This window comes from Macaca nemestrina, chromosome 9, assembly GCF_043159975.1.
Source record: "Macaca nemestrina isolate mMacNem1 chromosome 9, mMacNem.hap1, whole genome shotgun sequence".
Taxonomy (NCBI): Eukaryota; Metazoa; Chordata; class Mammalia; order Primates; family Cercopithecidae; genus Macaca; species Macaca nemestrina.
In genome coordinates, this window is record NC_092133.1 from 68,371,770 (window position 1) to 68,388,072 (window position 16,303).

At 53.2% G+C, this 16,303-nt stretch overlaps 1 protein-coding gene across 4 annotated transcripts in view; it reads left to right on the top strand.

The window, feature by feature from the left end:
* Positions 1 to 10,921, top strand: part of LOC105466050 (carbohydrate sulfotransferase 3) — a 50,614-nt gene extending 39,693 nt beyond the window's left edge. For 3 of the 4 annotated variants that reach the window (XM_011714891.3, XM_011714890.3, XM_011714889.3), the window contains exons 2-3: positions 4,120 to 4,366; positions 5,545 to 6,843. In XM_011714891.3, coding sequence (XP_011713193.1) covers positions 4,209 to 4,366; positions 5,545 to 6,841 — 1,455 coding nt within the window. In that variant the 5' untranslated portion in view covers positions 4,120 to 4,208 and the 3' untranslated portion in view covers positions 6,842 to 6,843. Of the gene's footprint in view, positions 1 to 4,119; positions 4,367 to 5,544 lie in introns of all 4 variants that reach the window. The other variant, XM_011714887.3, reaches the window with a different exon arrangement.
* Positions 10,922 to 16,303: the final 5,382 nt, after the last annotated feature.

A 16,303-nucleotide genomic window follows, 5' to 3' on the forward strand; every position in this document is an offset into this window, starting at 1 on the left:
AGACAGGGTTTCACCATGTTGGCCAGGCTGGTCTCAAACTCCAGACCTCCGGTCCACCTGCCTCGGCCTCCCAAAGTGCTGGGATTATAGGCATGAACCACTGTGCCCGGCTGGATGAAAGGTTTTGAGTACTAGGGGCTAGGAGGGACCAAGAGAAAGAGGAAGAGATTTTTTGGTTCTTCCCATGAACTAAGCAAGGGAGGCAGGGCTAGCCCTTGCACCATGAAAATGGGAGAGAAGTGATACAAAGGTTCATCTGATGTCACAGGTGTCACAGGTCTGCTTCTTGTAAAGGGCCTCCTGCACGGGGGGCCTCCTGCACGGGGGGCCTCCTGCACGGGGGGCCTCCTGCATGGTGGGTTCTGCATGGGGCTTTGCTGAGTAACCCCTATCCGGGCCCTATCCCCTTCCCTCATGGCCCTGTGACCGCCTGGCACCATGACCCTCTCCCTGCTCCTGGCTCTAGGAAGCTCCAAACCTCTCTCACCTGCCTGCCCACCTGCCTGCTAGGTTTCCAAAGCTAAACAGAGGGGCGGCTGTCTGAGCAGGGCAAGGGAGCCAGCAGCCTGCCTGGGTTCCTGTCCGAGTGTCCAACTTTGCTGCTTCCTTTTAGGGCAGCGTCAGGAAGGATCTTAGGAACGCCGTGTTGCTCTGGGGATGAGGAGGCTGGAACAGCAACTTAAAAATAGAAATAGTAGCTGGAAGGGAGGGAAGGAGAAGGTTCAGAGGCTTGTCATTTAGGCACCCCAACTTCTATACCTTACCAAGGTGCCAGGCCCAGAAGGGAGGGGTAGCTAGGGCAGCTCCCTCACCCACACCTGCCTTCTCACCCCTCTCCTATTTCATGAGCATTTACCATGCATCAGATACATTCCTCACAGCACCTTTATCAGCAGGGATGCCCTTTTCATGCTACAAACAGGATCAGAGAGGTTGTCACTTATACAAGGTTGCACAGCATCTAGAGACACAGAAAGGACTAGAGCCCAGGACTTCTAACCCCAGCTCCTGCTTCCCTCCCATCATCAGCCCCAGACAACCTGAGAGTGGAGAGGACAGAAAGTCAGGATATCAACACCTTGTACTCCGAAAACTCAGTGGTGCTTCTCACCCTCTCAGTGGGGTAGGTGGCCTCACGCCCCACCACGTGCTAAACAGGGTGCATGGGGGATGTAGCCCCACTGGCCATTCTACACATTCTTGCCAACAGCTGCCAGGCACCAGCCTCACCATTGTTTTTTGCACAGCTGGTCTGTGCCAAGTGCCATTCTAGATGTGACCCCCAACTTCGGGGAGTTTGCATTCTGGGAAGGGAGATGGTCAGCCGGAAAGCCCCACCACAGGAGCTAGGCTGGAGGTCCCCAAGGTACACCAAGAAGCTCAAATGACCTGGACCTGGGAGGGGTGGCCAGAGGCTTCTGCTGGAGGAACCTTAAGTAAGTTAGTGAACTTGTCTCAACCTCAGTTTCCTCACCCGGAAAATGGGTTAGTTGCTGCCTCATCGGGCTTTGCTGAGGATTGGATGAGTGCAAGTGCTTAGCATGGCACCTGGCACAGAGAAACATGCCTCAGTAAACTTCAGCTGCCCATATCATTGGTTGACCCTCCCAACCAGAGTACAAGCCCTGGGAGGGCACAGATCATGCCTGCTTGTTCACCGCTGTATTTTCAGTGCCTAGGCCAGAAGCCAGCACAAGGTAAATGCTCAGAAAATATTAACTTAATAAGTTCATGAGAAAAGGCCCAGAAAAATTAGGAAACGGCAGGACAATTCCAGTTAGGAATAGACTCTCCTAGGCCAGGTGAAGTGGCTCACACATGTAATCCCAGCACTTTGGGAGGCCGAGGCAAGCGGATCACCTGAGATAAGGAGTTCGAGACCAACTTGGCCAACATGGTGAAACCCCATCTCTACCAAAAAATACAAAAATTAGCCGGGCATGGTGGCACACACCTGTAATTCCAGCTACTCAGGAGGCTGAGGCACGAGAATCACTTGAACCCGGAAGGCAGAGGTTGCAGTGGGCTGAGATTGCACAACTGCGCTCCAGCCTGGGTTGCAGAGTGAGACTCCATCTCAAAAAAAAAAAAAAAAAAAAAAAAAAAGGAATAGACTCCTTTCTGCACCTGTATTTGCTCTAGTCGTAAAAAAACTTTATAGCCAAGTGCAGTGGCACACCTGCGGTCCCAGCTACTCTGGAGGCTGAGGAGGGAGGATTGCTTGAGCCTAGGAGTTTGAGGCCAGCCTGGGCAATATAGCAAGACCCTGTTAGATATTATCTATTTAGATGATAATAATAATGACCTGTAATCCCAGTACTTTGGGAGGCCTAGGCAGATGGATCATCTGAGGTCAGGAATTCAAGACCAGCCTGGGCAACATAGTGAAACTCTGTCTCTACTAAAAATACAAAAATTAGCTGGGCACAGTGATGCATGCCTGTAATCCCAGCTTCTCAGGAGGCTGGGGCAGGAGAATTGCTTGAGGCGGAGGTTGCAGTGAGCCGAGATTGCGCCATTGCACTCCAGCCTGGGCGCCAGAGCAAGACTCCATCTCAAAGTAATAATAATAATAATGATACATACTATTTTAGTCGAGAGTCATTTTTTCCTTTATCCATCTGTTGTTCACCAACTGTGTATCTCTTGCCTGGCCCAGAATTGAGAGATAATGAGGGGCCCAGACAAACTCCCTGTCCTGCCTGAAGGGATGTTCAGTATTGAACAATTGTTGCTTTATGGCTTTATGACAAAGTCCCAGGTGCTCATGATAATCTTTGTACAGTGGTGGGGCTGTAGGGAGCCCTAACATAGCCTGGGAAGGCTGCCTAGAAAGTGGAGACCTGAAGGCTGAGGCCATGTTAAGGATTTAGGTAGAATTTATGCACTATGGTATTTTTTCTTTTGTTAATTTTTTATAATTTACACATACACATGGTAAAATGTGTAACAAGGCACAGTGTTACATAGCAAACATAAGCCTCACTCCACCTTCTCTCTCCACCTACCTGTCCACCTTCTAGATGCAGCCGTTGTTACCAGGCCTTGCGTTTTCCTGCAGCCAGAGTCCATTTGTATCCCACATCTATATTTTTTTCCCGGCATTTGTTTCTAAATGGGATCTTGCTACTTTGGAGGTTCTCCACCTGGGATGATTTGGCACCCCCCACCTTCCCACCCCAGGAGACACTTAGCAATGTCTGGAGATACTTGATGGTTACAGATGAACAGGGGGGGCCAGGCATGGTGACTCGTGCCTATAACCCTAGCACTTTGGGAGGCCAAGGCAGGTGGATTGCTTGAACTCAGGAGTTCAAGACTAGGTTGGGCAACATGGCAAGACTTCATCTCTACAAAAAATTTTTAAAATTAGCTGGGTGTGGTGGTGTGCACTTGTGGTGACTAAGGAGGCTGAGGTGGGAGGATCAATTGAGCCTAGGAGGTTGAGGCTATAGTAAACTATGATCATGCCACTGCACTCCAGCCTGGGCAACACAGTGAGACCCTGTCTCAAAAACAAACAAACAATTATTGCCAATTAGTGGGTAGAGGCCAAGAATGCTGTCAAACATTCTATAATTCACAGGACAATCCCCACTTATCTGGTGGAAAATGGCAACAGTGCTGAGGTTGGGAAGCCCTGTCCTGCATAAGCACAGGGTCTGCACCTTGTGTGTGTGTGTGTGTGTGTGTGTGTGTGTGTGTGTTCTCATGTATTTTCTGGATCATTCACATTTATAGATCCACCTCATTATTCTTTGTGGCCACATAAAAATCCATTACCTGGATGCTCCACCATTTTCATTTAGGTATTTGCACTCTTTCTGCTATTATAAACATTTATGCTACAAGGGTTATTCTTTTCCATGCACATGCCTTTGATGTGTGAGGTCAAGGGAGAAACTGATGGAGGTGGGATGGATGAACCCAATGGTTCATTAGCATTTTAAACAACCTATTAAAGATACCTTCAGTCTCTCTGGGGCACATTATGTCTGGAGAGTGGGTCTGGGCCCTGGCTGCTCACCAGGGCTGAGATCCTCAAAAGTCTGGTGGAGAAACATCCTCTGCATTCCTCGTGTACAGACAAGGATGTTCTGACCACCTGTCTCTCCACAGGATGAGGGTGTCCCCCACCTGAAGACGACAAGCCGGGTCCTGAGTGATGCCCCTGAGCTGAGTGTCCAAGGCCGGCCCGAGGAACCCCCATGGCCCCACCTTTCCCCATGGAGAAAGGACTCACTTTGCTCCAGGACTGCCGGGACTTTCTGCACAGCCTGAAGATGAGAAGCAAATACGCTCTTTTCTTGGTTTTTGTGGTGATAGTTTTTGTCTTCATCGAAAAGGAAAATAAAATCATATCAAGGTGAGGGTTGCAAGCCCAAGTCTTCATCTTCCTTTCAAGGTGGGGTGGGTGGGGACAGGGAGGTAACTGCAGGGCTCTCTGTGGACCTGCAAATGCATTCCTTCAACAAGCCATCCCCAGGCCCCTCCTGTGTCCCAGGCAGTGGCTTCTGCACACGTCCTCATGACTGCACAGGGGCGAGACTTGGGCTCTGGACTCAAACAGCCTGGGTTGGAGTCCCCCGTGTTGGCCCTCTACAACTGTGAAAGGTTAGGCAAGATACTTCACATTTCTGAGTCTTCAGTTCCTCTTCTGTAAAATGTGGCTAATGATGGGACCAGCATTGTTGTAAAGAGTGAATGAGAAAATGTAAAAGCATTTAGCCCAGTGCCTGGCACATAGTTGGTGTCCAGTATTTGCTGGCTGCGACTATTACTATTAATTTACTTCCTGGCCTTGCATTAGCAGCACATCCCCTATAGAAGTCTTGATCATTGAACCCGTGGAAAGGCAAGGTCCTAGTATGGATACTCTGATGGGCAGGGCTGCCATGTGCAGCTGCCAGGCCGTGTACTGCTCAACTCCAGGAGCATGTCCCTCAAATAGGCTACCCTGGGAACGCCCCTTTACCTCTTTGAATTGGCAGCATACAGCTATGTGCAGTGGGCCTGTTAGATGTAGAAAGATTTCTTAGCCTGTTCTCCTCCCAGGCACAAGCCCTGCAAGAAAGCATTAGCTAAGATGGGTGGGTCAGGGATTGGGCAATACAGTGGACACTGTCAATGCCCCACTTGGGTCACTGAGCAAGGACCATTCTAACTTGTGCCTATTGGGTTCTACTGCAAGCCCCTACAGCTCTGCACCTGAGAGCTTTCTCTCCACCAGCACACTGGCAAGCCGGAAGTACTAGGGAGTAAATGTCCCCCCAGATCCCCATCAGACTGAGCCTCTGATGCCCACACCTGCTTCTAGCAGCATATCTGTCATGGACCTCTTTCCTCCCCTGCCTCACTTCCCTATCCAGTTCTTCCTGTGATCATGTCCCAAATAAACGAAGCACAAATCCTTGCCTGAAAGTCTGCTTTTGGGGAAACCCAACTGAGACAGATCTTGTTCATCTGCTTGGGAGACTGCTTCGGGTTGCCCAGGAGGCGGGGTCCCCAGTCAGCCACTGACCCTGATCTTCTTTGTCCTCACAGGGTCTCAGACAAGCTGAAGCAGATCCCCCAAGCTCTGGCAGATGCCAACAGCACCGACCCCGCCCTGGTCTTAGCTGAGAACGCATCTCTCTTGTCCCTGAGCGAGCTTGATTCAGCCTTCTCCCAGCTGCAGAGCCGTCTCCGCAACCTCAGCTTGCAGCTGGGTGTGGAGCCAGCCGTGGAGGCCGCAGGGGAGGAAGAGGAGGAGGAGGGAAAGGAGGAGCCACCCAGACCGGCTGTGGCTGGGCCCCGGCGCCACGTGCTGCTCATGGCCACCACGCGCACCGGCTCCTCGTTCGTGGGCGAATTCTTCAACCAGCAGGGCAACATCTTCTACCTCTTCGAGCCGCTGTGGCACATCGAGCGCACAGTGTCCTTCGAGCCGGGGGGCGCCAACGCCGCGGGCTCGGCCCTGGTGTACCGCGACGTGCTCAAGCAGCTCTTCCTGTGCGACCTGTACGTGCTGGAGCACTTCATCACGCCACTGCCCGAGGACCACCTGACCGAGTTCATGTTCCGCCGGGGCTCTAGCCGCTCCCTGTGCGAGGACCCCGTCTGCACGCCCTTCGTCAAGAAGGTCTTCGAGAAGTACCACTGCAAGAACCGCCGCTGCGGCCCCCTCAACGTGACGCTGGCCGCCGAGGCCTGCCGCCGCAAGGAGCACATGGCCCTCAAGGCCGTGCGCATCCGGCAGCTGGAGTTCTTGCAGCCGCTGGCCGAGGACCCCCGCCTGGACCTGCGCGTCATCCAGCTGGTGCGCGACCCCCGGGCCGTGCTGGCCTCGCGCATGGTGGCCTTCGCCGGCAAGTATAAGACCTGGAAGAAGTGGCTGGACGACGAGGGCCAGGACGGCCTGAGGGAAGAGGAGGTGCAGCGGCTGCGGGGCAACTGCGAGAGCATCCGTCTGTCCGCAGAGCTGGGGCTGCGGCAGCCCGCCTGGCTGCGGGGCCGCTACATGCTGGTGCGCTATGAGGACGTGGCGCGCGGGCCGCTGCAGAAGGCGCGCGAAATGTACCGCTTTGCCGGCATCCCCCTGACTCCGCAGGTGGAGGACTGGATCCAGAAGAACACGCAGGCGGCCCACGACGGCAGCGGCATCTACTCCACGCAGAAGAACTCCTCGGAGCAGTTCGAAAAGTGGCGCTTCAGCATGCCCTTCAAGCTGGCCCAGGTGGTGCAGGCCGCCTGCGGCCCTGCCATGCGTCTCTTCGGCTACAAACTGGCGCGGGACGCCGCCGCCCTCACCAACCGCTCAGTCAGCCTGCTGGAGGAGCGGGGCACCTTCTGGGTCACGTAGGGGCACCGGGGCCCCGTGTGCCCCTCCTCGTGAAAGGCCTGCCCCGCCTTTCTGCCGCAGCCCTCGCAGAGGGCGGGTGCGCAGCGCCGTGAGCGGGCAGCACCTCCTGTAGCAGTAGGGCCCCCAGCCAGCGCTCCGCCAAAGCGGCGGCCCCAGGGTTAATCGCGGAGAACAGGACAGTGTCCGGTCCCCTTGAGGGCCATCACACCCAGACCCAAGGGGTTGCAGCCTCCTGAGCAGGCCCAGGCAGGCCCGGGCCTGTTGGCAAGCTTCGATCTCAGAGAAACATACATTTGTGCCTGGAGACCCTGCAGGCCAGAGTCCAAATATTTAACAACCAGAAGGGGCAAGGCTCTGACCAGTGACAGTCAGACCTCCTACTTTATTTGGTGTTAACCGTTTCTTGTCTGGATGGTGAAGTCTGGAATCTGGGTGGGTCCTTGGAGGAGGGGCCAGGACAGCCCTGGGTGTCAAAGGTGGCATTTGAGGCTCATTTGAGGTGACAGTGGCTGTTTACCAACCAGTACAGAGCGATTCAGCATTTTCATGAATGGAATGGCTGGATGAATCTGGGCCCCATATCGAGCTGAAAAACACACACATGCGTATAGACATGCATACATGTACGCCACACACAGACAAGCCTCATAAAGGCACAAGTGCACACACATCTATGCAGACAAGCTTCCTCGCTGCTTATGCCTACAGGGTTTTTCTGTATCACACACCTCAGAGGAGCCTGTGATTACATTTGTAGGATTATTTCGAGGGCAGGGCAGGGGAAGGAAATGCGTTAAAGGCCATGACATGACACGGTTCCCTGGCCAGGTTTGGGACTGAACGGCAGATTCAGAACTGCAGCGTTCAAAGCCCCTGCCCGCCTTAGGTTCTCATGGCTACCTCCTCTGACCTATCCACATCCTTGCGGCTGGCAGGCAGGATGTTTTGAAATGGTGCAGCCAAAGGCCTGGTCCAGCTTGGCTCGCTCCCGAACATGTCCATATTTGAAGGCTGCCTCAGGCCTGGCAGGGAGAGGCAGCTGTGGTCCCTGCAGGCAAAAGGCAGCTCATGGGGCCTTCCATTTCCAACCAGGCCTCATCTGGGGCAGGGCCAAGAGGAAAGTACAGAGTACCCGTGGGGGAGAAGTCCCGCCAGGATGCACCCCTTCCCTGAGAAGCCCGCCTTCTCCCTCGTGGACAGGGTCGGCCAGCTGGTTGCCGTGGTTACAACCAGTGCCTGGAATTCCTCCTTAGGGCTCTGGGAAGAGTATTGCTCAATGCAGGATGTGCTGGGTGTTTTATTTGGGGTTTTTAAGTTATTTATGGCTTGGTGTCTTTCTTGTTTTGTGGCTGTGTTTTTGCTTTTGTTTCTGCAGGAGCGCCTCTCCCAAGCAGTGGGGGCCTGAGGGCTTGAAAGAGGCTGGGAACACTAGCAGGGAGCACTTGGCTCCTGGCAGAGGGAGAGGACAGGAGGAGGAGCCTTCCCCAGGAGGAGCGAGGAGAGGTGGCCGCATGGCAGGCTACAGTGCCCTATGGGCTTTTCTGTTTGAACCTCATGTGGGATGAATCTCAAAGCCACCAGCGTTCTGGCCTAGTGTCCAGAGCAGCAGAGATTTGCAGCCCTCGCCCCTCCCTGAGAAGAAGCTGGATTTGAAAATCCCTCACAGGCCCTAACATGTTTCCTGGGTGGGCAGAGGCCTCATGATCAAGCAGCAAGTATACCCAGAGTAGAAGCCCTTCCCCACTCCCACCTCAAACCCAGGAGCAGAACTCAGTGTCCAGAGCTTGCAAGGGTTTGCCGAGGGCTGCCCAGCCCTGTTTCTGGTTTCCTGGACAATTTCTCTGTCAGATACGGCCCATTGTAAACCCAGAGGGCTGCATTTTGGGTTGAGTAATACGGACACCAGGGAAGTACAGAATGAGTCCAGCATTGCCGTGGGGGAGGGAAGAGTGTGTCCTGGCAGGAAGCCACCATTGGAGAAGGTGAGGCCAGTAACCGTCTCATGGGATTTGCAATCATCAGCCTATTTGAGCTGCTGGGTCTCTGTTACTGTGGACTCCAGTCATTCAAGGAGTTCTCCACTCTTGGGTTTTTTTTTTCTTTTCTTTTGCTATTTTGCCTGAACACCCCAACACTCTTGGTTTTAGAGGCCAAGAGTAAGTTGTGCAGAGACATGGTTCTAATTTGGAGTTCAAAGGAACACCAGCTCTGAAAAGGTGACTATGGGGTCAGGATGTTTCTGGCAGGCTCAGAAGTGCTGGCTGCTCTTCCCCAGCCTCCCCACTGCTCCCTCCTCTGTTCCCCATGTGGAGGTGGGGGGTGCTGGGACTGGGGAGAGGGCAGCCACCTCCATCCAAGGCTCTTCCTAGGGGCCTTGCTATTGTGGACAGCAGACTTTATCCCTCCTTCTTACTCTGGGCCAAGACCTCCCACTCCGCTCTCTGAGGATGGCACCAAGAATGGGCCTTTGGGACTTCTCAGGACATTGACAATGTGCACACTGCAAGTTGACTTAATTTATTTATTTTGTGAAAAGAAGAGACAGAAAATACCTTATTATCTGCAGGGACTCGACGCTGTACCCGAATCAAGAAAGAAAATAACAATAGAAACCATTCACACACTCTGTTCATGCACGGACACCAGAAGACGATTCAGAACACCAGAGGAGAATAAGGCGGAGCGCCAGCACCACGATGGCCCCGGGACGTTGTTTAAGATCTGAGATCCCTTGGTTTCTCTCATGTTTATCTGAGATGCCACATCAGGGCCCTTGCTGCTATATTACCTCTGCCCGGGTGTTTGAGACCGGTCACAAGTGCGTGGGTGTTTCCTGGAAATGTATTCCCCTGGGACTCCGATGCTCTGGGAACCGTTGGGGTTTGGGGAAGGACAATGTGGTGTGACTATTGGCTTGACACGTTGTGGATGTGGTTGGAGTCATCCACGTGGACACGATTTTCAGCTTGGAGCTGGGATGGAGAAGATGGAAGCGCTGGGGGCCGGGCCTCCTTTTCCAGCAAGGCTGGCCCTGGTTTCTCCTCTGTTCCAGCTTGTCTGCCAGAGCCTTCCCCTACAAAGTGCCCACCTGCCCGGAGACAGAGGGAGCAGCTGAGGCCTCTCTCCACTGGCCGCCAGCCTCCCCAGCACAAGAGGACTATTCAGCTATGAGTGTTAACTCATGTTCTTTCTTATTGATGAGTTCTGCGGCCCAGCCTATAGAAATGGCTCCGAACATTCCAGGCCTTGGTGAGACAGAGCAGCATCCAGCGCTCACAGGCTGTCCCCGCTCTGCCTGTTCCCATCTTCCCCTTGGGGCCTGTTCATAAATTGAGGAATGGATAAGGGCCCTGGAGGGTCCTTGGGAGTAATTAGTGGAGGGCAGGATTCCCAGGTCCCCGTAGAGAGGGAAGGAGAAGCCCACATATGCACAGAAGCCCGTCTCTGTCACACACACACCGCAGGTGGTCACCGATTTATTTTCCAAAAGCTTAGAAATATAAAGCAAATTTAGGCTTTTGTCCCTCTGCGATACATGCACTTGAAAATAAACAGAAAAGAGATGTTTAATAACAAGTTTACTTCCTGTCTGCTAGCACCCTCAGCCTGGGAGGTACTGCCAGAGGCTGGCGTAGGGGAGCAGCTGCTGACCAAACCCCACAGAACGGAGGCACCGGCATCACACGACATCTTTCCCTCCCATCTCGGTCATCTATCTGTCTGGCAATGGAAGGAGCTCCAGCAGGAGGTCCTTCCCAGAAGGTTGATTCTTGGCCTGGGTGGTAGAGGAGATATCCTGACCCTAAAGTCTTCCAGCCCCAGGTCATCCTCTGCTATGCTGGGGTCTATTGACCGTATAGGCCAGGTGCGGTGGCTCAGGCTTGTAATCCCAACATTTGGGGAGGCCAAGATGGGAGGATTGCTTGAGCCCAGGAGTTGGAGACCAGCCTGGGCAACATGGTGAGACCAATTGACTGTAGGGCTTGTCCCTTGCTAGAACAGGAGCAGAAGACTGAATAGCTGTGTCCTCAAGGCAGTCCCCTCCCACCCCCATTCCCAAAGTCAGAAAGCGAAGCCAGATCTCAAAGGCTGATACCTGAGGCAAGGAGAGCTAAGGGGAGAGAAAGCGGGGTGGGGTGGGAGCAGACACCTTCACAAGCCAAGTGTGTCTTATAGATCTGTACAAGCTGATAGAAGGACCGCCTGCTGAAATCCAGGGCTCCTGAGTTGATGGGTTTGCTTGTGAAGCTTCTAGGACAAGGCGCAGCCAGATGGAAGGGAGAGGATCCAGGACTTCCTAAATGCAGCCGCATCACCTCTCAACTCGCTGCAGTTTCAGAGACAGTGGAAGCTGCTCTTTACCTCAAAAGCACAAAGCAGAATTGGCAACTTCACATGTCTCAAGAGCTTCAAGATCCTTTGGTCTCGTGTCCTTTGGCACCCCACAACTGTATGGGGGACAAATTTGTTACATGTTTCCAAGGCTACAGACATGGTGCCATCCTCACGGGCCTAGCTCATGTGAGGTACTTTGTGGATCAGGTACTTTGCTGGGGGGATACAATGACCCAGGTGGTCTGCGTCCTCTGCCATTGGTTTGAACAGGGCACCCCTGAAGTCTCCATCTCGGCTGTATAGTCTAGTCCAAATTTGCCTGGCTCCCCCGCTCCCTCCCAGGTCCTGCACACTGTCTTTTTGCCAACACCTCAGCCCTGTGTGCTATTTCATGTCTGCATGGTACGAGACACCGCTTCACGGCATATACTGCCACGGTATGTACATATGCATCCACGTGTATGTGTAGCATGTAGCTCATTCTGCTCAGCCTCTGGTGCCGTTCCACATTGCTCCCAGCCCCACTGCTGTCACTGTCGTCCCAGATGTCCTTGCCATGGCCACAGACAATCTGCCGTCTCCTGGAAACGCTGGGGCTGCCCTTCAGAGAGCTGGCAGCCACTGGCAGTCAGGGCCTGCTTTGCAGAATAGAATGTGAACCCATCTCCTGATGGCCTACTTGACTTATTTAATTAAAGATGAAAACATGCAACGAGCAAAACCTGCAGCGTGTCTCTGCCTTTTCCTTTGCATTTGTTCTCAGCAGCAATTGGGTCACAATTTTTTTTTTTAATTGACGGAAGGGAGGTGACTTCCAGCATGAAGCAGGACAGAGAATCCATTCCCTGCCCATTCCCAAAGGATCAAAGGCACTAGGGGAATATGGGCAGGATGAACGTTCCTTGTGTTGCCAGGCTGGCAGAGCTGGTGGGGACTGCACTGGGGGGAGAGAGAGAAAACCCAGGTATTTGGGGGCAGAGACAGGTGCATTGGGCCAGCGGTCAGGGGGCCTGGGGATGAGTCCCAGCTTTGCCACTGTCTGGCTGTGTGACCTTGGATGAGTCACTGCCTTTACTTGGACACCAGTTTCCTTTTAGAATGAAAGTATAATCAGTTGTTCACATTGTTCCCAAAAAGCCCCATTAGGGATTCAAAAGTCAGCTGAAAGGGCAGGCGGCACGCTCTCCACGAGAGCCATGGTGCGTTTTGATCTGCTTTACATGTTCAAATAGCATTTCAGATTTATTTGGCCTTCAACTAAATCTCCAAAAACACATGAGAAGATTGCCAAGGACCCTTTCAGCTAAGAAATTGAATGGAGTCCTTTTAAATTGCAGTTACATCTGTCATAACAACTTCAGTTCTTACTACATTTCAGCCCTGCTTGTCTCCCAAGAGCTGCCTACGGAGCATGGGTGTTCCCCGGGGAGAAGGGAGAGAGCTCGTTTTGGAACACAGAAGCCAGAGCTGATGGGGCTTTGTGGGTCTCAGGACACAGGGGTAGCAGGACCAGCAGCTGCAGGAAGAGGCAGAGGAGGGCTGAGCATGGGAACAGTGGCTCCTGGAGTGAGGGAGTGAAGACTCAGAAAGGCTCAATGTGAGGGAACAGGCCCCCTCCCCAAATCTTAACCTGTGTCTCTGCCAGTTCACCCAGCCCAGGCCTGGGAAGCTCAAGCCAGCTCCCTCCTGCCCATTACAGTATTTGAGCTGGTACCTGTCATCCCGACCTGAACAGAAGCTGTCCGCCCCAGTCAGGTGCTATTGCTGTCTCCCCTACTCTGGGGACTAGATATAGTTCGTTTAATTTCTGGGCTGTGTTTCCTACCACAAATGACCCCCTGGGGAAACAAATTGCACTAATCACAGAGCAGAGAAGCCTGGACGCCTCCCCACCTGCCCACCCCTCAGCCACGAGGCCGGAACCATCTCTCCTCCTCCCCCTTTCCCCCACCCCCAGACCCCATCGGGATCCTCAGTCTTCCTTCCTACACCCCAATTTACTCAACCCTGGGAAGGAACCAAGTGCCCCGTGCGCTCTCTGGGACAGGGAGAGTTGGCTGGGACTCTCTGGAAAGCAGTTTGATCAGCAGGGGACGGGGGTCAAGGACCTGTGCCATTGCCCACAGAGCCCTGCCAGGCCCAGCACTGGCCCAGCCCTGGAGCCTGCAGCAGCGTCCCCAAGTGTGTTTGGAGAAACTGTGGTCACAGGGCTGCTCTTGGGAAGTTACGGTGCACACTTGCCATTACAGGCTCCAGGCAGGCCGCTCTCCTGACTCACCCAGCGTTAAGGATTACCTCCTAGAAAGAACCATTTTTACGGAATTCCTTTATCATGAAAAGCTTTTTTTTTTTTTTCCCAAACAACAGTGTTTTTCAAGACTCTGGCCTTCTTTATTTTTTAAGACTCTGTCACCCAGGTGGGAGTGCAGTGACACAGCCACAGCTCACTGCAGCCTAGACCCTCCCAGACTCTAGCAATCCTCCTGCTAGAGGGTCCCTCCTCCCAAGTAGCTGGGACCACAGGCATGTGCCACACCTGCTAGCTTTTTTGTATTTTTTGTAGAGATGGGATCTCACCACATTGCCCAGGCTGATCTTGAACTCCTGAGCTCAAGCAATCTGCCGGCCTCAGCCTCCCAAAGTGCTGGGATTATAAGCGTGAGACACTACACCCAGCCAAGACTCCGTCATTCTGCAGATAGTAGCTATCAGCAGCCTGCAGCTGGAAGTGTGTAGAACCAAAAGCCACCCTAAGCAGACATTAGGAGGTGGGTGAGTTGGCTGGGAGAAAAAATCCAGGGTTGGGTTTAAGGCCCGTCCCCCTTCACGCCATCCTCCCCGAGCTGCCAGGGTAAGAGGAGCCCTCAGAGATTACAGCAGTCTCAGGGGCACTGTGGGCCAGGATTCAAGGCCCTGAGACTTGCTGTCCCCAAACCTCCCTGGTTCTCGGCTTCCTCAACTCAACCCACACTGTGGGGCCTCCGTGGCATGATCCAAAAGATGTGGAACTCCCCACAGAGAGTGGGGACTCTGGAGAACCAGGCCAGGTATAAACACCACGGGATACTATTTATCTGAGAAATAGGAGTTTGAGATCGCTCTTAAAGGAGCCATTTCTGAAACAGTGGGACAAAGGTTACCAGCAGTAAATAGGTTTCCTGGAGGTGTAATCCTCTGGTAGCTAGTAAAATCTTTGCTGAATGCTGTGGGCTGGCCGTTTATTGGAAGAAGAAGCAGGTAGTAAGTGCCCAGCAGGAGAGGCCCGCCCAAGAAAATTAGAAGGGGGAAAAAGAAGGAAGGGAGGGAAGGGGAAGGAAGGAGAGGGAAGAGAAGAGGAAAGAACGAAAAAAGGGAGGAAGAGGCCGGGCTTGGTGGCCCACACCTATAATTCCAGCACTTCGGGAGGCTGAGATGGGAGGATTGCTTGAGGTTAGGAGTTCGAGAACAGCCTAGTCAACATGGCAAGATCCCACCTCTTAAAAAGAAGAAAAAGAAAGAGGAAGGAAGGGAGGGGAAGGTTGGGAAAGGAAGGGAGAGAGGAAGGGAAGGAGGGTGACAGTGGGATGCATTTCATGGCAATGCAGAGGGGAAGACAGCCAAGTTGTTGAAAAGTACACCCTTGGGGATAACCACAGCCACAGTGCCCAAGAGTTTAGAGGGTCAGGCCAAGCCCAGGTACACTCAGTCCTATACACCTTTGACCATGGGGCTAATTTGCCCCGTGGATATGTGGCTCACACCATGTTTGTTTTTGCTTTTAACAACTGGCAGGCCAGCACAGTGGCTCACACCTATCACCCCCAGCACCCTGGGAGGCCAAGGCAGGCGGATCACTTGAATCCAGGAGTTTGAGACCAGCCTGGGCAACATGGTGAAACCATGTCTCTACAGAAACAAAACAAAACATTCACCCGGTGTGGTGGCACGCACCTGTAGTCCTAGCTACTCGGGAGGCTGAGGTGGGAGGATCACCTAAGCCCAGGAGGTTGAGGCTGCAGTGAGCTGTGATCACATCACTGCACTCCAGCCTGGTTGACAAAGTGAGACTCTGTCTCAAAAACAAACAGTTGGCATTCAAGGACAACACTTGAAAATGAAGGGATTTTATATAAAAGGCTCCTCTTGAAAATCAGGTGTCTTGGTTTGGGTTACACCGGCAGCTGACCCTGGGACAAGGGCACAATGGTTTCTTTAGGAGCTGCAGACGGTCCGGCAAGGGAGGAGAGGAGGCAGGCAGCCAGCAAGACTGCGCCGCTGAGCCAGCCGCCACTTTGGGGAACTGCAGCCGAATCCCTCTGGGAACCACGGTGTAAAGCTGGTGCCTTGGACTCACTCCATCCCAGGGTGAGGGGAGGCAGTCTGGAGGTTCCTACACCAGTGCCTGGCAGCCTCTGGCTGAGACTGCTCTAGGAGAGTATTAATTTCACAGCACAGCCGCTGGCCCCAGCAGAACAGCATTCCCAAACTCTGGAAAAACCCATTAGACTCAGAGGTGAAGATACAGGTGGCTGGAAGTTTCCAGAGCACAGTAAAAGGTTAGGTGTAGGGGATAGGGCACTGTCTGACAACATCTACACCCTGGGGTGCTCTCATTCCCACAGGAAAAATAGGCTGTGGTGGGAGGGGGCAGCAGCCTCTTTAACAGGAGAAGGGCAGAGTCCCCACCTGCCCATCCCCCATCGCCCCAATTACTGAGGCAGCAATGCCCATTGCCATGTATCATAGCACTTGCACTGATGTTTGACTTCCAACAGAATATCTTCTCTGTGAATTCATGTCTGTCCAACATGAGAAAGTGTCAGGCCAAGAGGGCCACGGCTCCCATGCCATTCACTGTGACAGCTCCCCAGCCACTATAGGCATTTGGGTTTACAGCCCTGGCTTAAAGTCCTGGAATGCTAAGTTCTGGGCTGGCTTTCCTGACAACACTCACTCTAGACTACTCTTTTTTTTTTTTTTTTGAGACAGAGTCTTGCTCGGTTGCCAGGCTGGAGAGCAGTGGTGCGATCTCGGCTCACAGCAAGCTCCGCCTCCTGGATTCACGCCATTCTCCTGCCTCAGCCTCCCCAGTAGCTGCATCTCTACAAAAAAAAAAAAAAAAATATATATATATATATATATACACAC